This window comes from Diabrotica undecimpunctata, chromosome 8 (genome assembly GCF_040954645.1).
Source record: "Diabrotica undecimpunctata isolate CICGRU chromosome 8, icDiaUnde3, whole genome shotgun sequence".
NCBI lineage: Eukaryota > Metazoa > Arthropoda > Insecta > Coleoptera > Chrysomelidae > Diabrotica > Diabrotica undecimpunctata.
The window spans coordinates 87,441,798-87,458,469 of NC_092810.1; the positions used below are offsets into that span (position 1 = coordinate 87,441,798).

The following is a 16,672-nucleotide window of genomic DNA, read 5'->3' on the forward strand; positions in this document are numbered from 1 at the left end:
GACGACAGATGGATTATGGCGTTTATGGATTGTGAATGAAGATTCATCGGAAAACAAAAAACATTTTTTAAAAAGTTATTGTTCTCATTCGATTTCTTCATCATAGTTTTACAAATTTCCATACGTTTTAAATGATCGTCTGGAAAAAGTTCTTGGATGATTTGCACTTTATAGCAATTGTATCCATTTCGTTTAAAATATTCCTTCCTTAGTTCTCTCCTTTAGGTCAACTTCGTCCGCAATTTGTCTACTCGAACAAGGCGTTTATTCAGCAGTTAAACAAACTTGCATTTCGCGAGATTAGCGTTCAATAGAGATTTGTTTCGATCGTGGTTGATCCGTTGGATGACATTTCATACAGGTATTTATGCAGCCAAAATTTTTAAGTTTTTAATAATTGATCGAACTGTTTTTTCTGTCGGAATTGGGCGATGTTCAAAAGCAGCAATAAATAACTATTATTTCTACAACAAAATACTTCCCATAATACCATTTCACCATTTGAATCTTTTTTTCTCGAAAATATACGCTTGGCATGTTAGTTAGTTGTTTTCAACCTTTTACCACCACAGCTGGTGGTCTAATCAAATAGATTAAATAGACCATAAACCTGCTGTACAAATAAGCACGGCCTATTCTTTTGTGGGGAAATCATGCACTCGCAGAGGGGGCACACCGTTTATACTATCTGTCTGTCTACTGAAGTGCGTTACTTATTTAGCTCACGCTGTTGTCACATATATTTGTCAATTCAGTGTTCTTTGTCAATTAACCAAGTAATGATATAATCGTTTAAAAAATATCCGTTACATGATTACTTCATTGTTTTGTTGGAGCAATATTAATTTTCATTCTAAATAAACTGTACTGGATTTAAATATTATGTTACACGAATGTATCCGAATAATATTTTAGAAGGAATTATGTACTAACTAACCGCTATTTTGTGTTTCGTAACGCTATTTCCGTGACGCTCGGCCCATCATTTTACTACAGAGAAAAAGTAATACAACGCCAGTATATAAGCTTCGCATAAAAAATATGGGAACATATTGAGTGACACAAAAGCTTTGAAATGAGATAACACTTGCTATATGTAAAAGTAACACAACCGATTCCAATGCCATCAACTCGACCTGTAACAAGAACACAAAAACAAAATTCTAAATATACAAAAAAAAAACGTCAAAATAAAACTTCAAAAAATAATTTCTATTTTTTATTTAATTTATTTATATGACTCCACTACAAGACGTACATTGAAAAAAGAAGAAAATAAAAAAACACTAGATTTTTATTTACACTCTTCACACCGTATTTAAAAAATGAATGCCTACATATTTATATATATACACATTGCGAATTGAACAGAATAAAGTTAAAAATATCGTTTTTCTTTCTAATATGACAGCAATGTAACTGTAATTCTAGAACTGTTTCAATATACAACGCAGAGGAACAGATAGATCAAAAATGTAATGTAAGTGTCCAAGCACGAGGACATAGCCAGTATTAATTGTAAAAAATTATTCAGATGCAGTTTATCAAAAAATAAAATTTCATCAATTATTGAAGAAATGAAATAAATGTAGAGTTTATTTTTTAAATTTTAGTTATTTATAGACTAGTATTTACAAATGAGAAGTATATTGTATGTTTCTGACAATGGTCGTCAAAATATTCTCGAACTCATTGAATCGGCTACATCCTGTCTATCATTATATACGTAGGTTTGTTTATTAAAACAGAGGTGTTTATAAGAAGAATGACAAGAAGTCTGATTAAAAAGAGACATAAAACAACCCCAACTTTCTGTAAAATGTCTAAAAATTATTCTAATTTCCAGTAAATTTCTTAAAATTTAGCATGCTCGCAGTACACAATTTTATACATATACCAGGGTCATTCATAAAAAAGGCTCCCCATGCCGCTGAGAAAGAATGTGACGTGCTGGGAAAAATTTGGCTACACTGCCTTATGCATAAACTCTTCCTCTCACACCCCACCACTCTCGTCTCGCTGCATTGCTCAGGCCTAGCAGCCTTCGACGATAGAGCTCCCGATCGCTGTTACCGCCAGATGCGAAATTGGTGCTGTGATCTGTTTTCTACATGCACAACGAATTTCACCTATTGACATTCATCTTCAGTTAATCGAAGTTCATGGGAAAAAGTGCATATCTATTCAAAATATTCAAATAGTGTAGATAATTCAGTAAAGGCCGAACGGAAATTAACGATGAAGATCGGAGTGGAAGGCCTTTATTTTCAAATTGCCTTCAAATTAAAAGAATACTGCTTGAAGGTCTGAGGTTCACCATTAACGACCTTGCTTTGCGTATTCCTGAGACTTTCCATTCCACAATTCATAAGATATTAACAGAAAAATTAGGCTATCACAAAATATGTGCGCAGTGGGTACCGCAACTGCTTACAGAAAATCACAAACAGGAATGTGTCGAGTGTGTCCAGCAGTTTTTGCGACAATGTGAAGGCAACAAAACAAGGAATAACTTTTGGAGTCCATTGTCACAGGCGACGAAACATGGATGTTTCACTTTACCCCTGAAACCAAGCAGAAATCACGTGAATGCCGTTACTCAATACAGCCGAAGCGAAAGAAGTGTAAACAAACACAGTCTGTTAGGAAAGTTATGACAACCGTCTTTTGTCATAGAAAGGGTCTACTGTTAATCGACTTTTTGCCGACAGATATTGCGAGACATTAAAAAGACAGAGACGTGCGATCCAGAATCTAGTGGTGTGAGACTTCTCCATGACAACGTTCGGCCTCGTGTCTCACATCAATCTGAACAATGCTGGACTTGTGCCCCCTCCCCTCCCCCGTACAGTCCGGACCTAGTTAAGTGATTATTACTTATTCCTAAAACTAAAAGAACACCTGGTTGGCTTACGCTGCAGGCTGCAGTACCGATGATGAAGTCAAGAAAGAGGTTACTCGATTCTTCAAAGGATTGGCGGTAGAATTATATAACATGGGGATAGAAAAGTTTGAGATCGTCTTTAAAAAAAGAGAAATAGCGATTATGTTGAAAAATAGCGTAAGTTTTAAAATAATGTATACCACTAAGAATAAAAATAAAGCGGTATATTTTTAAAATTCATAGGAACCTTATTTTACGAATGGCTCTCGTATATGGTTGAATGCTGCTCTTGCATAACTTCGAGAGGGTAAGGTTATTTAATAACTAATAAAAAAATCAATAAATTCAATTTAAAATGTTTTATATGCAAATTAAGCCAACCCCTTTTTTATATGATTATATAATTGATGTGCTCACTCTAGTGTTACAGTTACATTTCTGCAAAGAGAGAACGCTTCTTGGATTACTCAGGTATAAAATTACCTAACATGATTTTCTGACGAAAAATATACACGGCTAATACTAGATATTTGTCTACATATTCATTGAACGAGTCACTAACACATTTTTATCCAGATACATTCATTTAACCTACATAATTTTGATTTCATCTTTTTAATTAATGGCGTATCTACGTTCCTAATATGGTAACGTATTAACGCCAAGTCGAGAAATATTTTTTCCGATAACCTATAATGTAAATACATAAAATGGTTTAGTGACGCACTCTTAGAAGCGCCCTCAAAACACATTCGAGCCTCAAAAACATTCAGACTTTGAATAAAAAGAAACACCCCAATGACTGAGTTTTTGTGCTTAAAGTATCCTAGTTAATAACAATTAGCCCATGATATATTTGAAAAAACCGTAAGAAACTTAGATGGATTGGTTGCTCATGTTATGATACGATAGAGGAAGAAATTTTAAATAATATAACATGTACTAATAGACAGTAATACCCAGTACTTTAAATACTAATAAAGTACCCTAAAAGTAATAGTTTTTGATCTATAAAAAACGTTCGAGGTCGGTGTCAGAAATAATAAACTAGCAACCGGCGCCATATCGATTCCGGGTCGAATGGTGTGAAATGGGCGACCGGGCAGATGATTGTAGACGACCAGGCAATATCTGCGAAATGGGATACTGGAAGATCAAACTTAACATTACGCAAAAAACATTAAGCTGCAACCTTAATAATCACGAAGAACTGATTTACATAGTAAATCAACTGAACAATACTGTAGGAATCAGAAGATAAGAAGGAGATAATAAACTATACGGTGGAACTGATCAATGTCATTTGTGAATTACATGTGCGAATTAGTCAACAGACACAAAGTGCAATCCATTAGTTAGTAATGTAAAAAATAAGTTGCACATTAAATCAATTGCAAGAGGGAATCAGAATATTTAATTATATCAAGGAAGTCTTCCATTTCAACAGAATATGAAAAAAATTTTAATTAATCTTGTATGCTCTTAAATTCTCTTTTTGATTTGATATGACCCGGTACTTGTCGGAATGTTCTCGGTACCCGGAAAAAGGGGATAATGTATGGCACCGCAAGTACGAACAGTGCATCGTTGTGAACGATTTTCAGATGTTTCCATGGGTGGAAAGTGGTATTTGAAAGGAGTTTTGCTTGTCGTGTTACTAACGATGTTACATTATTACCAACGGCATAAGAATAGGAATTACCAATAGCAATATTTTAATTTGCAAACTTTAGAATGAGGGTTTTTTCATTAAGTATATTATTAAAAAAGATCTTGTGTTCACTTTGAAGATCGTGATGATATAACTAAAAACATTATGTTATAGAAAAAACTGATTATGATATATGAGAATAGTAGTAAGAGTATTTGATTTAATGAATAGATATGTTAGGAATATGTTTGTGTACTCCAATGTAATATGAGACATCCATTTGGACAATTTTTTTCCTCAGACACGACTACTCGAACTGTTAGAAACTCGAATTATATCAGATAGGTTATGTTACTATTTGTATGACAATCGACAGAATGACATTAATTGCTACGTCATTGTCGCATTCTTGAAAGGGGTGGTGTTAGAAATCAAAATTTTCCAAGATTTGAACTCTTCAAGTAAGAATGTTTGGTTATTAATTTAATAAATAACACTTTAGGCTGACATACACTGGAACTGGAAAAAAACAACCTATCTAATCATAACACGAATGATATACGCGAACAGTAAACCGCGTTCCCATATAAAAATTACACTACAATGTCTTCATTCCTTAGGTTGAATATTTACCAATTTGTGCATATTCAATGATACAGCCATTGCAGTCTTTTTATTCCAAATATATTGTCGTGACACTAAGAAAAATACGAATTGTATCAATTTTGTATTGACGAAACAAATACATTTAGTTGTCTTTGGTATTTATTACTAACATATTCTATAAATTCTCAAAAATTTAAATAAAAACGAAAAGAAACCATTATCAGACTTCAATCTTCAATCCCTCACTCAGGCTAGAAATTGCTGCAGAAATATTCCCTATTTACACGATTTTCTAAAAGAAGATTATCAAACTGTTTAAACGTTTATTATGCATAAGGAACGACTGTTGACACATGACTTGTGGCGCCACATACGACAATTTGAAATGGGCAATGCTAGAAATGCTATCAATACGAAATTGTTTACTTTCACTTAGTGTCTTGCCTTTTAAAAGTGTTTGCAATTGTAAAATTGCAAACGTGCAGTTCGAATTCATTAAATCAAACCAGAGATTATCCAAGAAGCTATTGAGATCTAAAAAAGTCTAGATAGAATGAAAACAAAAATGATGATGGTGAGAATAACTGATTATCTTTAAACGCCTCTAAATCACTAAAGCTAATCAAGGTTTTGTATTGAATTTATGAATTCATGATCAATAGTCATTATATTACCACTGGGATTAAACTGACTATCGATTAGATTACACTTTAAAGGAAATATTTTGATATTACCGATGCACGATGTTCCCTTTTCAACAGATTGATCATATTTTGCTTAGTGCCGCTGTCAGACCGTTCCCTGATTGGGTAGTTCCATAACAATACTTGTCAATCGTTAAGCCTACTAAATTTTTCAGTAATTATTATCTAAATATTGTTATCATTAAAATTGGGGAATACATGATTTTTCTTTATCTCAAGCGTAATTATGTAACAATCATAAGTTTTTAATGACAAATATACACCACAAAATCACTTTAGAAGTGTTCAAAGAACGTTGTATCACAGTTCACCAAATACCCACAAAACTGTACAACATCTTGACGACTAGGCACAATAAGCTGTATCCTACAACGTTTTACTGTACATATTAAAAAAATATCACTTAAACTTATTCCGAAGTAAACATAATATCAGAAATTCCAGAATTACGAAGAAAACGAAGTGATCTGGTATCTCATCCACGTAATGATCATCGGTATATATTAATGCACCTAATTTAACATATATACTCGCTGCAACAATTAAATTAACTATACATTATGCATAAAGTACCAGATCTTTCCATTTTCTTCAAGTACAACCCTCAAAATTGGGCAACGAAAAGAACTTTCAGACCCACCTGAACACCCAAAATAAATAGGTTAAATTAATAATAATATTCATTCTTTCTGTCAGTTTATATGGTTAGAATACAGCTTACCCATCGGCCATGTCTAATGGTTCAAGCACTAACCAATCCACGAAAATTATAAAACAAAAATAAATTACGTATTGTTCTCACTCTCCCTTTGCGCGTTTTCAGCCTCCATTTTTTGCCTGGCGGCCGCAGCGGCTGCAGATCGACTAGCACTAGAACGTAGATTCTTCTTCGCGATCACGGATTCGTGATCGATCGGTAGTTCCCCCGATTTACGTTTGCCTCTTGTTCGCTTTGCGTTCTTCTTCGGAGGCGTTTCGGACTCCTCTGAGGTTTCAGGTTTGGACTGATCTTCCTTGTGTGACGTGTCAGCAGTCTCAGGGGGAACCTAAAACAATTTATTTAGTTTTTAAAAGAACAATAAATAAATTAAGAAAAAACTTTATTCCTCTTCAAAAACAAATATAAATTTACTCCATGCAATGGCACTAATAAGAACAAACATGTGTAGATAATAAATACGGACAGCTTAAAAAACGGGATTTAGTCTATACAGAAAATAAGTCAAGGATTTTTCTTGTGAAGGAATGTATGTTTTCAGGCCAGGTGTTTTGTTATGATACGAAGCTAGTAATTCTTCAGGCTGCTTTTACACATTGGTCGTTCAAAACGAATTTGAACCAAATTTGGAAAAGTTAAATGAAAATGACAAAATATGGTTTAAAAATAAAATGAGATGAAATGAGCTGACATGTTCTTACCTACCTTATGCCCAGTCGGTTCAGATTCAGGTTCCTGTTGGAGATCCACAGCTCTAGGCTCTGGTGATTTCTCAACACGTTCCGCTTTCTGGGGACTCGCAGAAGCTTTCACAACCGTTGAAGGCGTTAGTAGCGCCTCGATGTCCACTCCTTCCTGGTCGTTTGTTATCGCCGGAGGAACAGGAACGGGAACAGGAGGTGGAGCTATAGACGATGGTACTACCATCGTGGGCGTGACACTGGGCGTCGACATGGGTGTTGGCGTTGAGGTTGGAGTCGGAGGAGTTGGAAGAGGCGTAGGAGTTCGCGACTTATCAGTCGCTTCTCTGGCCTTCTTGAGTGGAGGATGCTCTGGCTGTTGCAAAAAAGAAACTTGATAGACTATACATTATTGAGAACGTAAGGAGAATTTTAACATAGACATGATAGTATCAAATAATAAATCATCACAGACGCTCCTAAGTAGTCATAATTCGCGAGTATCCGCAAAGAGGGCGACGCCTGGTGGTAGATTTCAAAAGCATCCACTTCGGAAATACCTTGAAATTGTCATTAATTTGTATACCTATTAGCGACTGGTTTATATTGTAATTAACACGTTCAGTGCTGATGACGTAATATTACGTCATGCCGACGCAACACCGTGGTGCGCATGCCGTGATTTTACGTCCCACGTTTGATTTGTCTTTGCCGGTCAGTAATGCATTAGCAGTGACCGGTAGTGCATGTTTTCTGTCGGCGCACCAAACTGAAGCATTATAAAATACGTTTACCACGCGAGTGAGGTTTTGAAAATGAGTGAACCTGTGCCAGGACCTTCGGGATGTAGTACCGCAAAAACAGTAAAACAGCGGAAATCTTCAGCTCCCTTTAGCATAGAGTAGTTAGAAGAGATATTATGCGACTCGGATTATGATGACGACGACCCGACTTTTTCTTTACGTGAGCAAGCGAGAAAATCTGACTGGAGTGACTCTGATGACGAAGAAGAATCTGACGAAGGGCAAGTTGAGGAGGAGGAGCTGGATTCGACAGTATCAACTGCTGATACGACCCAAACTTCGAAAGATGACGTTCCCCTTGTGCAACCTCAACAGCAGCAACCGGCAGATCCTGGGCAACAAACAGGTACACCCCCGATTATTACTTGGTCATATAATCCGCCGGTAGCGTCTCAACGAGTTACTTTCGAAAAAACGCCAGCTTCTTGTGGTACCTAATGGAAACCACCCTGCAGATTATTTTGATCTAGTAGTGAACGAGAGTTTTTATGAACTCATTGCTCAAGAAACCAATAAGTATGCTGTCTGAGTTCTCCTGTCTGTAGGGCATGAAGAATATTCTAGAATAACTAGATGGAAGGATGTAACGACGGATGAACTGAAAATATTCTTTGGCTTATTATTACACATGGGTACAATTCGTTTGAATGGCATACAGGACTACTGGAAAAAAGATCCACTATTTGATATACCAATCTTTTCTGCCAATATGAGCCGTGACAGGTTCTTGTTGATTTTTCGATGTCTTCATTTTTCGCCAAATCCTGAAAGTAACGAACCGGTACCTGAGGACAGACTTTTCAAGATACGGCCGATTATAAATTACTTCAATGATAAAATGAAGGAGATTTACTACCCCGATAAATGTTTGTCCCTCGACGAATCGATGCTTCTTTGGCGTGGAAGACTCCTATTTAGGCAGTACATCAAGAACAAACGTCACAAATACGGAATAAAGTTGTATGCGCTCACGGAACCCGATGGGACTGTCATAAAATTTTCTGTTTATACTGGAGCACTTGACGACGATGGTGAAAAAGGACAAGCCAGCAAGTGGTCATGCAGTTGATGAACGAGAAACTGGATGCGGGTCATTCTGTCTTTATGGACAATTATTACAATAGCTATGATTTAGCTCTTCAGTTATTACAAAGAAAAACTTTATGCACAGGAACCCTTCGGAGCAACAGAAAAAATACACCACGGGATATAAAAAACACAAATCTGGCAAAAGGCAACACTCTAGCATGCTATGCGAATGACGTCATGATCGGAAAATGGCGAGATAAACGTGAAGTAGTTTATATTTCAACTGAATTCGTCAATGACATGGTGCAATTTGAAACACGAAGACACCAAGTTCGAGAGAAACCACGTCCAATTCTTGAATATAACAAATATATGGGTGGTGTAGATAGAAAACACCAGATGATGGCCTATTACCCTTTCGAAAGAAAAAGTATCAGGTGGTACAAAAAATTAGGAGTACACATTTTTCACATTCTTTTGACTAACGCGTATCACCTTTTCAAAAGATCTCACGCATGTCTTTATAAGATTTCAGGCTGCAGGTCATTAGACAATTGCTGCCATCAACAAGAATTGTACGACATCCATCCCGTACAATAAGACGTAATCAGGAACATCAGTTGGAGAGAAACATTTCAACAAAATCAAAAAAAGTAGCTCAGCGGCGTTGCGTGGTATGATATAAAAATAATATTCGGAAGGATACCTCATACTGTTGTGGAACATGTCCTGCAAAACCAGCTTTGTGTGCGATTGGCCCTTGTTTTTCCGAGTTTCATAGAAATTTGTGAAAATTATCGTGTTTTTAGTTATTACCATACTCTGTTTTTATTTGGAAACTTGTGTGTATTTCAATGTGTTGTGTTTATCAAAGTTAATTTCAACGCTTATTTCAATGATTATGTCAATGTTTATCTCAATGTTTGTTTCAATTCATCTTGACGCTGTTTTTTTATTGATATTCTGTATTTTTACTAATTTCGACTTTGGTGTTTCTTTCAATATTTTCTTGTTTCAACATTTATGTACATAGAATATTTATCTTTTTGGTGAACAAAATATATTTGACTAACCTTGTACGTATTTTCCTTAGCTTCAAATTATTTCAAAATTGAATGAATTTCTAATGACGTCAAAATACGTCATGCGCACTGAAGTGTAAAATTTCAAACCAAGTGCGCGTGACGTATTTTTACGTCATTTCTTTTTTAAAATAAATTGACGTTTTTTTTTAAATAATGTATACCTTAGAATACATTTGGACAATGAATGCCATTTCCATAACAAAAAAAAACAATTCAGCATCCGAGTCGAGTAAGCAATTATATGTCAGCAGTGAATGTGTTAACAATGACTTCGACTTCAAAAAACTATTGCAGTGTTCCTCAATGTTCATCCTATTATAATTCACAAAAAAATTCAATACATAAAAGTTTGGCAATGCATTTTGCGAATTGACAAACCTATAACCAAGTACATGACTGTGTGCAGTTTACATTTTACTGAGAACGATTACTTTCCAAGTAAGTGTTGATTAAAATATTATTTATATTTTAATATATTTATATTTAATTTACTTTATAGTAACACCTAAAACTAAATTGAGAACACTGACGAAAGATGCTGGTCCATCAGCTAAATTGCCCCAGAGGTCTTGTTTAAATTCAAATATGGTTGTGTGAACTAATCAAAACATTTTTCCTCCCCTGTATTCATCCGATCCTAATAGTACCGCTGAGCCTCGGAAATACATCTCGCGAACTTCTTCTTCTTCAAGTGCCATCTGCGTTCCGAAGGTTGGCGATCATCAGGGCTATACGTATTTTCGAAACTGCTGACCGAAACAATTCGTTGCTGCTACAGCTATACCATTCCCGTAGATTCTTTAGCCAGGAGTTTCGTCTTCTTCCTATCTCGCGAACACAAGAGCTTAAGTCGTTGAAAAGAACAGACGCACCCGCTAGTGCATCGATGCATTCATATTGAATTCGTTTTGTTCGTTGTTTCGTAAAGTAGTGCGAATCATGGTAATTAGCAGTAATTTCTTCACCTAGTTTTACCTCAACCTTTAAATTGTTTTGTGATTGTTTATTGCAACCATTTAAATTTTGATAATTATTTGCACCTATGAGTTAAAGTTCATTCATCTCGCCAGAGCTATCGAAGGAATAGTTCGTGTTAATTTAATTACTATTAATTTCGTAATAGTACATTTGTTTGTTAATTCCCCACAGGTCTCATGAAGTTATTAGTAGAAAACGTAAGGCGTAATTTACAAAATATAACGTGGCCAGCTCCAAAAACTGCCTCACCCTTAACTAAAGATCTCTGTCGACCTTGCAACCACAAAAATAATTGAGACAATGTAAATTTTACCTTCGATGTTTCAGACATACTGTAAAAAAACAAACATTTAATTTTATTTTTATTCAGGTTTGGGAGTCAATTGCCGTATGTATAAACTCAAATCACAAACAAATAAACTTTGAAGAACGTACTCCAACTTTTACTTTGGCAAACTACACGTGTAAATGATTTATATTAAACGTTTTATAGCTTCGAGATCAAATGTCAAAATTATTTGTTTTCCTGAAGTTATCGTCCATCTTTGAAATCTTGAGCGCCCCCTGTCGGAATTGGCTATCGCGAGTAGCAGAACACACATTGAAGATATATGTAGTATTTTATTAAGACCTCCATTATACGCCAAAAGAAACAGGCCTTTGCCACTAAAAGCGACTCTCGACTAAAGAACAGTTATCAAATATCTCTAGTATAACAATCTGTAATATATAATAGTATAGGAAAAATATTACTTAATCATTTTTGTTTTCAATAAAAAAATACTATGTCACAAGAATCGGTACTTGCACCGTTCATGTTTAGGCTATACATTGAACATATATACTTAGTTGAAATATTGAAAAATAAGCATTAAAAGCCTTACAAAAATGTTTACAAATATAAAAGTATAAAATAAGATATATAATATATAAATTTCTATAAAATTATAAAATACTAACCTCTACTTCTGGTACACTGAGCTTTTCCACCATTTCCGATTCTCTGTGTCTCTTGGTAGAAGCCACCGACGTAGATGTGAGAAACTTATTTTGTTCTTCACTCATAGCTTTCGCCATCAGCTCGATATTCGTCCGGCTGAAGTGCTCTAATGCCTCTTTCATCTGCTGTTCGTGAGATTTCTTGGTGGTCTGACTCACTTGAGCTTCCAAAAGCTTCGTAAAGTCAGATAAGTTTGGCAACGCAGTCTTTTTCTCTTTTATGGAACTCGAGAAGTCAGTTGGTAACATTCCCCGCAAGTTTTCCAATGCTTTTCGTTTGTCTTCTTTCTTGTCGGTTTTCGTTTGCTTAAGGGTGATATCTAGATTGTTGGCTGCTTTGGAAATGCTTTCCAGGATTTGAGTATCGGGTGGCAAGAGTAGCTGTTGAAGGTGTGCGTCTCTACTTGACGATCTTGGCCTGCTTTGAGCGCTTTGTCCTGAAAGAAATTTGTTATAAACCAGAGCTGTATACGTATCTTAACTTGTTTTATTACAGAAATACTTAAAAAAAAAACACTTACCTGAAGATGTGGTAGTTGTTGCAGAGGGTGGTCTTGAAGTCGGCATTTTATTCAACTTTGAGCTACTGTTGGGCGAAGCTGCGGGGTTCAAATTGCCATTCAACAATCCACACTGTTGTGCTATCGTGTCATAGGCAGCGGACATGCCCGGTTGTAACGTGAATGGGTTTAGGCCGCCTAAGCCAAGAGGCGTATACAGTAAGCTTGGATTCGGAAAAAAAAATGGGAATGGATTGGTAGTAGTAGCGGCTAGATTAGAGGTAGATTGAGATTTACTAGAGTTATGAGCGTCTTGGGGTTTACTAGATTTACTAGAACTGCTGCTTGACTTTGACATGTTCTTTGACGTTTCTGGAGCAGCGGCTGCTGCTGCCAGAGCCGATGGGTCCATGGCTCCTAAGCCAGGTAGACCCAAGCCTGCTAAGTTTGCGAATAGATTCATATTAGTGAGATTTCCCAAACCCCCCATCGAGCCCAATGCTCCCATATTGGGCAATCCGGCAAATGGCATCAGTAACGGATTGGTCTTGGGATCAAATTGTCCTAGACCAGACAGACCTGTTAATAAGTTGGAGTTAAGGCCTGCTAAAGTTGAAGTACCCAATGATGGGAAAGACATGCTAGACGGTAACGATGTTGTCAAGTTGGCAGAACTGACGCTGGAAGTGGACCCAGTAGGACTTGATAACAAAGGTGGACGTCCAGGTACGTTGCTTTTAGATTTACTGCCACTACCGCTGCTACTGCTATTGCTTGGTTGACCTAAAAATAATCGGTGCACTGTATTTTCTACATTTCCCCAAATTATAATATAATTTATCGAACAGAGACATACCTGGTAACCTTTTTTGTAGATCGTGACTCAAATTACCACGTTCTTTCACCAACTCTGACCATTTCGGATCTATATCATACATAGGATTCTCCATAAGCCATTGCCCTAACCTCTTTAAAGTTGGAGCCTTTGGTCCTGTTAACTTTTTTCCGGTCACTCGATGAATAACTGCCACATTTTCGTCACCTGTCAATTTCTTCCAGTCCAAGAGTGTAGGATCTACTCTTGGCCTTCTTCTTCTAGCAGCTAAATAGTCGGCAGATAAAGGTTGTTCCGCCAAAGCAGCGTTTTGTTCTGCCAACCATTTGTTGACCTTGGCTTCGTGGGAATAAGAATTAACTTTTGAACTGAAGTCGGATACTTTACCTGTTAAGAGAGGAAAATATTATTTTGTTAATTAAATTTTAAAAACTACTGTTACATCAATATCTATTAACATTGATCTTGCTATTATAATGCTGTATAATATGTTGCCAGGTGGCTATATTTTGACTTACTGTGTTACAAAATTAAGCGAATAGTTTGTTGATAAAATTGCTGGAAAATTTTACGGAAAAAGATTTATCAAGGTAAAACTTAATACGACTTAAACTTAAAACTTATTATTCCTTAAAATTACATAATATGGACAAACTTCGGAAATTCTTCAGCTACATCATGTAAAACACCCACTAAAATAGATTAGATGGCATTGATTTTTGTAGAAAAAAAATCTACCTAAAATCGAGTTACAAGTTAAAATCTTCACACAAAAGTTATTTGAAACTTAAAACTGCAAATCTCCAAATATTGTTTTACTGCATAACAATGCTGCCAATGACATAAATCATTGTCGGAATCGACAACAAAAATAACGAAAAAAGTATGCAAGACGTTCATATTTTGAATTTTCAGGAAAGTTCTTGACTAATCCACGAAGACTTATTTTGGTGTGTAGGCTTCCGCTGCCGGTGTTTCGTAATAGTACATAATATTCAGGGTTTATAGGGTGTAGTCTGTAATTTGGTTCATCCTGGCGTTTTTTCTACAACTGCGGAAGACATTATCAAAGGCGAGTCAGGATCCGGCGTACATATAATCTCATGTCATCTATCGTAGCGACAGATTAGATCTACGCCTGTTCCCGCGTCGCCCTTGATAATGTCTGTCGCAGTTGTAGACGAATTGTTAGGAAAAAACATAATCCAGACCACGGCCTAAAAACCCCGAAAGTTACATTATTTATTTTGGCGGAAATAAATTTTTTTCACCTGAAAAATTTCGTCACGTAAAATCTCTTCCTTGGGTTTTCTTAGGCGTCGATTGGCGATTTTATCCCCTCTTTTGTGCATAATTCTTATTTTTGTAATAGGGTTTCCGTTTTTCTTCCTATCTCCTTTATATTATATGGTCAGTTTCTTGAGTGTTCTTTCCATTCTTTATCTGCCTTTCTTAGCTGTAGAATTTGTTAATCATTCAGGTTTAATTTTTCTCTTTTTCTGTCAGTACAAATTAATTGATTTTGTAATTTCTATACTCTTGGATTCTTTTCAAGGGATCTAATATTTATCGTGTCCATCTAATGTTTTGTCAGATAAAAAGTGAATTATGCTCCAATATGTGTTTTTGAAAAGACTCTGTTTGAGCGAGGCGAATGAACTAGGATTATCACTGTTTTATTTACAAAACATTACATATTTGCAAAAAAAGTTGTTTTAAAAAGTTTTACCTAAATTTTCAAAGCAAAGAACTTGCTCAATAAAACTATTACCACATTTTAACTAACTCAAATATTGTAAAAATGTTGCAAACTATAATAAAATAATAAAAAAAGCGTATACTTTATGGGCAAAGATGCAAATCTACATTAATAAGCAATTTACAGAAATCTTTCTACTCATTCACCTACTTGTGTTAATTAGCAAGACAAGATTAAATTACCGATATCGGCTATCATCGCTTCATAACTCTTCCTCTGCTGTTGTTGCTGTTGTTCTTGTTGTTTCTTCAACAACATATTTTGTTCTTCAGCTTGAGCCAAAAACGAGGAGAAGGAGTCTTTGCCTGCTGTTGATTTTAAAATGATTTTAAAATTTTTATACGTGTGGCGGATGGTAAATTAATATATAATAATAATGGCCATACGAGTGCAAAAGGTTACTCAACTTGCAGAAATCACACATAACATAATTAGATATCGCTTAAAAGTAACGCTCGTCATGCAATATAATCGTAAAATCTTACAAATACTGTTTTTAAGTTAGTTATGAAACTATGGTGTAAATTTCAATAAAAAATAATACAGAGAGATAGTGGTTGATAAGAATGGGAAAGGGAGACAGAGGGAAAAAGATAGAACAGATAACTTATTGAAATTACACATAAGTATCCTGTGCGGATGAAAAGTTAAAAATTTATCTATTTTTATATTATAGTTATAGTAATTATAATGTACAACAAAGAACTGTAAGTACAATAATAGTTCATAATATACTTGAGAAATAATAATTGTAAACAAAAAACACGAATTGGCGGAACCATAAACTGATAAAATCTCAACAATCGTAGTGTAGAGTGCGTCAATTCCAATAAGAATAATATAATGACATCTCCTTACCAATATCAGCAATCATCGCCTCGTAACTCTTCCGTTGTTGCTGTTGCTGTTGTTGCTGCTGTTTCTTCAACAGCAAATTCTGTTGCTCGGCTTGTGCCAGGAACGTGGAGAAACTGTCTTTTCCTGCAGTAGATAGAGACGGCAAAATGTTTTGCGAGAGAGAGCTGCTGCGACTAGATGGAGCTGTAGAAGGAACAGAAGTTACGGTAATGGTGAACGGTTTTTGTGAGGGATTATGTGAGGTGCTTACGGGAGCTGAGGTAGGAGTTACGGTTACGCTCGGGGCAACCGGTTGCTTTTTGGGTGGTTCGGGAGTGAATAGGGATTGTTCCTTGGCGGCCGAAAGGCCCAGGACGATTTCGTCGAGTTTTTTGCGTTTCTTTTCCTTGCCAATCAGTGGTTCTGGTTCAGGCTGGAACAACCAATAGACATTATATTCGGTTCAAAAAACGTACTAGATACGTTAGTTTACATTTTAAACAACATGCAAACCTGTATATAGCAGTTGCACTGTCGAAAAAAATTTGCAAACTTCACTAGTTTGTCAGTTGTGTATTATTTTGTTAGGTTAGTGTTTGTTTTT

At 35.7% G+C, this 16,672-nt stretch overlaps 1 protein-coding gene across 11 annotated transcripts in view; it reads right to left on the reverse strand.

The window, feature by feature from the left end:
• Positions 1-1,206: 1,206 nt before the first annotated feature.
• kis (chromodomain helicase DNA binding protein kismet) overlaps positions 1,207-16,672 on the reverse strand; it is a 175,354-nt gene continuing 159,888 nt past the window's right edge. For 7 of the 11 annotated variants that reach the window (XM_072540564.1, XM_072540558.1, XM_072540560.1 and 4 more), the window contains 7 exons: positions 16,090-16,501; positions 15,414-15,539; positions 13,494-13,859; positions 12,659-13,420; positions 12,099-12,574; positions 7,269-7,619; positions 1,207-6,891 (listed from right to left, as the gene is read on the reverse strand). In XM_072540564.1, coding sequence (XP_072396665.1) covers positions 6,631-6,891; positions 7,269-7,619; positions 12,099-12,574; positions 12,659-13,420; positions 13,494-13,859; positions 15,414-15,539; positions 16,090-16,501 — 2,754 coding nt within the window. In that variant the 3' untranslated portion in view covers positions 1,207-6,630. Of the gene's footprint in view, positions 6,892-7,264; positions 7,620-12,098; positions 12,575-12,658; positions 13,421-13,493; positions 13,860-15,413; positions 15,540-16,089; positions 16,502-16,672 lie in introns of all 11 variants that reach the window. The other 4 variants (XM_072540563.1, XM_072540562.1, XM_072540561.1 and 1 more) reach the window with 2 other exon arrangements.